The following is an 8,892-nucleotide window of genomic DNA, read 5'->3' on the forward strand; positions in this document are numbered from 1 at the left end:
TAAGCAGGGAGGCCTAACTTGCTTCAGCTTTCAAAGCTGTAGAAACGTCTGTCAATTGTCAGAGCCACTCCCCCATTCTTTAGAAACATCTATTACATCAATCTTTTGGCCTGAATCCTTAACCTGACTCACAATTTTCTCACTACTACATCACACCTGGGAACTGCAATTCTCTTAAAGAAGGCTTTGAGACCTCGCTGGCTTCCTGGTGTTGGCTCAGCCCAAAACTTCTTGTGACCCCGTCAAGTGATGTTGAGAAAATCAGCCCTCCTCTAGCTCCACCAGTTTGATCAGAGTTAACAAGTCATAGAAAATTTACCTATGAGTCATAGTCCTGTTTTCTTTTCACAATTGATGAGCAAGCTCAGGAGTTCTTTTACACGTTCAAGGTTGATATTTTAACATACACACCAGAGAAGCTAAGGTGACTCAGTCACCCTTTGAACAGAGATGAATATGGCAGTGGGTGTCCCAGCTTCAGAGATAAATGACCCCAGTGTGCATTGTCCTCGTTTTCAGATGCTGGGCTGTTTTCAGTACTGTGTCCTGGGGTCACGAGCTGATGTATTAAGCTCTAAATATTACGGGCATTTTTTCCAAGCAGTCTGACAGGGATCACATTTCTCTCCCTCAGAGTAGAGATTGTGAGTGCCTCTGAAGACTGTGTAACCGATCATACTGCAATTTAAAGTGCAGCCACAGCTTTATTTCAGAATTTTTGTGACTTACTCTAGGCCTTTAAGGAATCCTTACAATACTTGCAATGGGTGGGCATGATCTTCTCAAAGCCTGTTCACAAAACACTGCTTGTACGAGATAATCCTCAGGTACATACACAAATGCCATAACTTTGGACAGACACATTGCTACAGTAATATATTAAAAACTCCTAGAAAAACTTCATTAAAAAATCTGTTTTACTTTGCTTAACAGCATTTCCCAAACACAAACTTGTACCCATCAGAACAAGTTTTCTGCAAAACAAGTAGTCTAGAATATATGTGCATATTTCTAATGTAAAACAAAAAAATTAGCCAGCTATTAATGCTTTGCCCTTGGATTTTGGCTATTTAAGCCATATTGATATTATATGTTACTAGTGGCCTGGTGCATGAACTTCGTGCATGGCAGGGAGGGGTGTCCCTTAGCCCGGCCTGCACCCTTTCCAATCTGGGATCCCTCTCTTAATCCGGGACTGCTGGCTCCTAACCGCTCACCTGCCTGCCTGCCTGCTTGCCCCTAACTACTCTGCCTGCCCGCCTGCTTGCCCCCAACTGCCCCCCGCCAACCTGCTTGCCCCCCCACCAGCCTGATCACCCCCAACTGCTCCCCTGCTGGCCTTCTCACCCCCAACTGCCCCCCTCACCAGCCTGCTTGCCCCCAACTGACCCCCACTGAAGGACTGCTCATCCCCAACTGCCCCCCCACTGGCCTGATCACCCCCAATGGACCCCCTACTGGCCTGAACACCCACAACTGCCTTCCCCTCTTGGCCCCTAACCACTCTACCTTGGCCCTGCCACCATGGCTTTGTCCAGAAGAATATCCGGGAGGTCTCCCGGGAGGTCTCCCAGTCTAATTAGCATATTACCCTTTTATTAGTATAGATAGAGGCCTGGTGCATGGGTGGGGGCTGGCTGGTTTGCCCTAAAAGGTGTCCCAGATCAGGGTGGGGGTTCCATTGGGGAGCAGCACGGCCTGGGCGAGGGGCCTATGGTGGTTTGCAGCCCAGCCATGCCCCCATTGGGGTAGGGGTCCCCACTGGGGATGGTACCAGCCTGGGCGAGGGGCTGGGGCAGTTTGCAGGCCAGCCATGCCCCCATGGAGTGAGGGTCCCCACTGGGGGGGCGTGGCCAGCCTGGGTGAGGGGCTGAGAGCTGTTTTCAGGCTGACCATGCCCCCTAGCCAGGACCCTCACCCCATGGGGGCATGGCCATCCTGGGTAAGGGGCTGAGGGCTGTTTGCAGGCTGGCCACACCCCCCAGCGGGGACCCTCACCCCATGGTGGTGTGGCCAGCCTGGGTGAAGGGCTTTGGGCCATTTACAGGCCCCTCCCTCAGCGGCCGGCCCCAGCAGCCCAAGCCTCCCATGTGCCCAGGCCGGCTCCATGGTCACCGCCCACAGGCCCCTCCTTCAGCTGTCGGTCCAAGCAGGTGGGAAGCTTGGCTTCCTCTGTTGACAGGGGCAACCCAAGCCTCCCACCTGCTCTGGCTGGCTCCATGGCCACCGCCATCTTTGTCCCACTAATTTGCATATTTTCTCCTCATTGGCTGTGGAGTGTCATGGAGGTATGGTCAATTTACGTATTTGTCTGTTATTAATGTAGATGCTATAGCTGGATAAAGGAAGTAGTTCTTAATTACTCTGTGGCTAATATTCATTAAAACCCTGGGAGTAGAGCAAGCAATATGGGTGTGGAGAGCATAAATCAGACAGCAGAGATAAATAGTTGAAATTTCATTCTTGGCAAGTTCTGCATAGTGTATTAAAACTTCAAATTTTTGTGCTTACTGCTGATCCAAGTCAAGGTTTTATGGTAACAAAAAGAGTATGATGTCATATGTTGTAATTTTCCAAGTCTATAATTATAACCACTGCATTGTACTAATTCAGTACCCATTTGTTAATTATTGGGCTTAATTCAGATTTGTTTTCCATTTGTATGACAACAGGAATGTTAGTTATTAGTGCTTAGGAGTTAATTAAATATTAAGTCACATCTGCCTTGAAAAATTTCATCTGGTCCATTTGCTGCATAATAGAAAATGGAAATGTGGCAGTATTACTGTCAACTCAAGTTTCTATGGAGCCCTATGTTTTGTTTACTTGTCTGCATTGATGAACTTGAACTCCTGTTGACATAAGTAATTTTTTGCAACTGGGAGGTCAAAACTAGACTGCATACAGATATCAGCTTGTAGGTTTATATAAGCAGAGTGCAGCCAATTAGCATAACAAACCTTCATCACAAGTAATTATTTTATCTCTTTTATAGTGCATTTTCCATCAGAAATCTGTTCTTGTATATTAATAAAACTTCTCTGTTTTAGGACTGTTGAAAAAACTAACTACTCTGAAAGTGGATGACAATCAACTTACAATGTTACCCAATACAATCGGAAAGTAAGTGCCAAAGTTTCACACAGTCAGCCTCTCTGAAGCCAGAAACAGAAGGATTGGTTGAGTTTTTAAAATCAAAACATTTTCCACTACAGATACCAATAATCTTATTCATATGTAAACTTATTTTAGACCATATTTTATTTAGTTATAGATTTCATATATCTTAATTTAGTTTTATACCTAAATATCACATTGACACCCAACTATATAAAATCATGAAAAATGCTTAACCATGACTCTTTCATAAGAAAGTGATTACCCAACCTTCAATTATACTCTTGCCCTTAATCTTACACATTATTAATTTGATGTTTTGACTAAGAAGTAACTCTAAATTCATTTGAATATGTATTAAAAAAATAAAATCAATTTAATGTGCATTATGTATATGTTACCATTACATTATTAGTAATATTTGATATTTATATAATTATAATGTATTTTAGAAGTTAAGGAGATAACCATCTGTTTTAGCTTGCACTGTTTAAAAGTTTCCAGATGAAAGGTTAGCATTGCATTTTAAGGATAAAACATATGTTATTTATTTGAGAGCAATTTATATCTAATGTTTTGTTGACTTTAGCATTTGGTTCTCAATTATTTAAGAAATATATATTCTTACCAGTGTTTCACTGAAATGCTTTTGTCTACAACTTATATAAAGTGAGAAATCAATAAGGTGGTCTTCATTCTGAAATTATGTAAGACCATTTTATAGGGATCTTGCTCCACATCTCAATGAAGAGTTATATAACTCTGTAATTTAACAGATTTGGGTGTACTTGGGGTGGGGGAGGTTTTAAAAAACATATTTATTAAGTATAACTGCCATGCAATAAGCGCATATATTTAAAGTTTACAATGCAATAAGTTTTGACATAGACAAAAAGGCATGAAACCATTGCCACAATCATGATAGTGAAAATATCCTTCAATCCCAAAGGTTTTCTGGTGCCTTTTCCACTTTACTTCACCCCAAGTTGGCAAGTAACCACTGATATGGAAAACTTCATTGGCTAAATTCAAATTCTAATGTTCAGACTTTGGGGAGTAATAAGTCTCAATCATTTTTTAATATTTTTGTGTCCTTACCATACCATATGTTTTGTTCTACAATTACTTCCATTTTCTCCAATATAAAGTAGAGCCAAATTTACTTTCTTTAGGGGTACACAAAAATAATTATCTTTATCAGTCTGATGCCTTTTAAAAGCTTTCCTATCTTATTATTTTCTTAGGCACTAATCTTTCCTGTTAGATCAATAATGAATTCAACTTCATTTATCTCTACTAAAGTTATGATTGGTATTTTGCCACTTATGTTCATATTTCTTATATAAATTTATATAAACTAATAACTCTAGCTCTGTGAAGATAAGTTAAAGAGGTTTGATAATGTAAAAACAGACCAAAAAAAGTTTCTTTTTCAGTATGCAAGTAAATTTTATGCTAGGTTATTTAAATATTTAGTTTTCATTTTAGTTTTTAAAAATTGATACTTTTTGGAGAGAACCAACATGGTGGCATAGGTGACTGGAATGCATGCTACCTTCCACAACCATATCAAAATTACAACTAAAATATAGAACAGCTATCATTCAGAACTACCTGAAATCTGGCTGAAAGAAGTCCTACAGTTAGAGAAGTAAAGAAAGTACATCAAGACTGATAGGAGGGGTGGAAGCTTGGAACGGGAAGGTCAATACCCACATGTGGTGTGTTTTTCAATCAGGAGGGATATCTTGGCTGTGGATGTCTCCCATCAGGAGCAAAGGGTTCCAGCCCCACAGCAGACCCCTAGCTCAGAGTTCCAGAGCTTCTCTCCCCAGACCCCACCCCATAACTTCGGGCTATAAAAACCATCAGGGATTGTGGCTGAGTGATACAGAGGTTGCTAGAGACTCTGACAGTTCCTTTTAAAGGGCCAGCACACAAACTTACACGGACTTGTCCCTCTAAACTCCAATGCGGGGGCAATGGCTCAGTGAGATCCAAGGACATACAGGAAGGAGCTGAAGTGTCTGTCATTGGAGCAAGAACTTGGGGGCAGCCTTCTCCCAGACAGAGGTGCTCACAGGGGGCATTGTTCCTATGCTGAGACACCCCCCACCCCATAGCAGAAATAACTGGCAGCCATATCTAAGTTTCTATCAGCCTGTCTCTCACTGTTTGATCTGCCCTGGTGATCCATGAGACCCTGCCCCATCCAATTTACAGCCCCACCCAAGTTGTTTTCAGTGGCTTTTCCATATGAATGGCCTGTCCTGGCTCAGGCTTCAGAGATTCCTAAAATCTCTCAAACAAGCAGCAGCTGGCAGCAGCCTGCCCCATACCTATCAATAAAAGGCACCCTTTCTTCATCAAACCTCTCATCAAAGTGGGAATAAAAGCCTTATATGAAAAACCTACAACCAGCATCATACTTAAAGAGCAAAAACTAGAACCATTTCCCCTAAGAACAGGAACAAGGCAGGATGCCCACTTTGACCACTCCTATTCAACATAGTAATGAAAGTGCGAGCCATAGCAATCAAACCAGAAGAAGAAATAAAAGGCATCCAAATTGGTAAAGAAGAAGTAAAATTGTCATTATTTGCTGATGACATGATATTGTACATAGAAAACCCTAAAGACTTCATCAAAAAACTACTTGATTTAATAAATGAATTCAGCAATGTAGCAAGATACAAAATTTACACCCAGAAATCAATGGTATTTTTATACACCAATAATGAACTCACAGAAAGAGAAACTAAAAAAGCAATCCCATTTGCTATTGCAACAACAACAACAAAATCAAGGTACCTAGGAATAAACTTAACTAAGAAGATAAAAGACCTGTACTTGAAATAAGCATTATAAAGCAAACTACAGGTTGTTGGAAAAAAAGAGGTAGAGGAAGATATAAACATGTGGAAGAATATATTGTGTTCATGTATTGGTAGAATCAACATCATGAAAATGTCCATACTAGCCAAAGTAATCTAAAATTCAATGCAATCCCTATTAAAATACTGGTATATTTCACAGACCTAGAACAAACTCTCCAAAAATTGATATGGAATTAAAAAAAAAAAACGAATAGTTGCAACAACCCTGAAAAAAAAAAGAACAAATTTGGAGGGATCACAATACCGGACATCAAGTTATATCATAATGTTATATCACAAAGCCACTGTGCTCAAAACAGCCTGGTACTGGCGCAAGAACAAGCATATAGACCAAAGGAACAGAACAGAGAACCCAGAAATTGATCCAAACCTTTATAATCAATTAATATTTGACAAAGGAGGCAAGAGCATACAATGGAGTCAAGACAGTCTCTTCAATAAATGGTGTTGTGAAAATTGGACAGATATATGCAAAAAAATGAAACTTGACCACGAACTTACACCATACACAAAAGTAAACTCAAAATGGATAAAAGACTTAAATGTAAAATGGGAAACCATAAAAATCTTAGTAGAATCCACAGGCAGCAAAATATCAGATATAGCTTGAAGCAATATGTTTACCGACACATCTCCTAGGACAATAGAAACTAAGGAGAAAATAAACAAATGGGCATCAAAATAAAAAGCTTCTGCACAGCAAAAGAAACCATCAACAAAATAACAAGAAACCCACTGCATGGGAGAACATATTTGCCAATGTTATATCCGATAAGGGTTTAATCTCCAACATTTACAGGGAACTCAGACAACTTAACAAAAGGGAAATAAACAATCCAATCAAAAAATGGGCAAAGGACCTAAATAAAAACTTCTTAAAAGTGGACATATAGAAGGCCAAGAAGCACATGAAAACATGCTCAGTCACTAATCATTGAGAGATGCAAATCAAAACAACAATGAGGTACCACCTCACACCAGTCAGAATGGCTATCATCAACAAATGACAAGTGCTGGTGAGGATAAGGAGAAAAAGGAGCCCTCATGCACTGCTGGTAAGAATAAAGACTGGTGCAGCCACTGTGGAAAACAGTATGGAGTTTCCTCAAAAAATTAAAAATTTGACCTATTTGACCCAGTAATCCCACTTCTAGGAATATATCCCAAGAAATCAGAAACACCAATCAGAAAGAACATATGCACCCCTCCGTTCATAGCAGTGCAATTTACAACTAGGCTGCTATAAAAAAAGATAGAACTCTTACCATTTACAACAGCATAGATGGACCTTGAGAGCATTATACCAATCAAAATAAGCCAGTCAGAGAAATATAAGTATCAGATAATCTCACTTATTGTGGAATATAATGAACAACATAAACTAATGAACAAAAAAAAGATCCAGAGAAATAGAATCATCAAACAGACTGTCAAACATCAGAGGAAAGGCAGGGGAGCATGGATGGGGGGAGAGAGATCAACAAAAAAGCTTGTATGCATATAAGCATAACCAGTGGACACAGACAATAGGGGGGTGTTAAAGGCTGGGACTGGAGCTGGGGGTAGGCTGGAAGAGGACAATGGAGAGAAAAGGGGACATATGTAATACTTTCAACAATAAAGAACTTAAAAAAAAGGCCTAAGACAGCTTGGCCTCACTTCCATGCCAAACACAGGTAGAAGCCATCTGCAGACTGCTCAGTAGGGATAACTCCTGCACAGCAACTCTTCCACTGTAGTTGCAGCAGGTCATCACAGCCAATTGGCCTGGAGGTTAATTTCTCCCAGTGACACCAACAATCAAGGCTCAACTACAAAACGACTGCACACACAGCCCACACAGGGGCACACCTACTGTGCCCAGTTCAGGTGATTGGAGAGGTTGAGTCACTGGGTCCTACAGGATACCTACTACACAAGGCCACTCTACCAATTCCAAGAGACATAGCAGCTCTACCTAATACATAGAAACAAACACAGGGAAGCAGCCAAAATGCAGAGACAAAGAAAATGTCACAAATGAAAAAAACAGAAGAAATCTCCAGAAAAAGAACTAAATGAAATGGAAGCAAGCAAACTACTAGATACAGAGTTCAAAACAATGGTTATAAGGTTGCTCAAGGACCTTAGTGAGATTTTCAAGGGACTTAGTAAGATTTTCAAGGATCTTAGTGAGAATTTTAAAGACATGAAAAAGAACCAGTCAGAAATTAAGCATGCACTAACTGAAATAAAGGATAATTTCCAGGGATTCAACAGTAGAGTAGAGGATTCTGAGACCCAAATCAATGATTTGGAATATGAGAAAGCAAAATACACCCAATCAGAAGAGCAAAAAGAAAAAAGAATCAAACAATATGAAGATAGTGTAAGGATCCTCTGTGACAATACCAGCATTTGCATTATAAGGGTGCCAGACAGAGAAGAGAGGGAGCAAGATATTGAAAACATATTTGAAAAAAATAATGATAGAAAACTTCCCCTACCTGGTGAAAGAAATAGGCTTACAAGTCCAGGAGGCACAGAGAGTCCCAAACAAGAGGAACCCAAAGAGGCCCACACCAAGACAGATCATAATTAAAATGCCAAGGGCAAAAGACAAAGAGAGAATCTTAAAGGCAGCAAGAGAAAAGCAGTTGGGAAGGAGGAGAAGGAGGAAGAGGAGAAAAAAAAATAAAAAGCCCAGCTGGCATGGTTCAGTGGTTGAGCACCAAACTATGAACTAGGAGGTCATGGTTCAATTCTGGTCAAGGCACATGCCTGGGTTCTGGGCTCTATCCCCAGTAGGGGCTGTGCAGGAGTCAGCTGATCAATGACTCTCTCTAATCATTGATGTTTCTATCTCTCCCTCCCTCTCCATTCCTCTCTGAAATATATA

General features: G+C 40.5%; 1 protein-coding gene across 1 annotated transcript in view; it reads left to right on the forward strand.

The window, feature by feature from the left end:
* Positions 1 to 8,892, forward strand: part of LRRC7 (leucine rich repeat containing 7) — a 307,069-nt gene that overhangs the window by 180,994 nt on the left and 117,183 nt on the right. The window contains exon 9 of the mRNA XM_023762876.1: positions 3,051 to 3,123. Coding sequence (XP_023618644.1) covers positions 3,051 to 3,123 — 73 coding nt within the window. The remainder of the gene's footprint in view (positions 1 to 3,050; positions 3,124 to 8,892) is intronic.

This window comes from Myotis lucifugus, unplaced genomic scaffold (assembly GCF_000147115.1).
Source record: "Myotis lucifugus unplaced genomic scaffold, Myoluc2.0 scaffold_265, whole genome shotgun sequence".
Classification (NCBI taxonomy): domain Eukaryota; kingdom Metazoa; phylum Chordata; class Mammalia; order Chiroptera; family Vespertilionidae; genus Myotis; species Myotis lucifugus.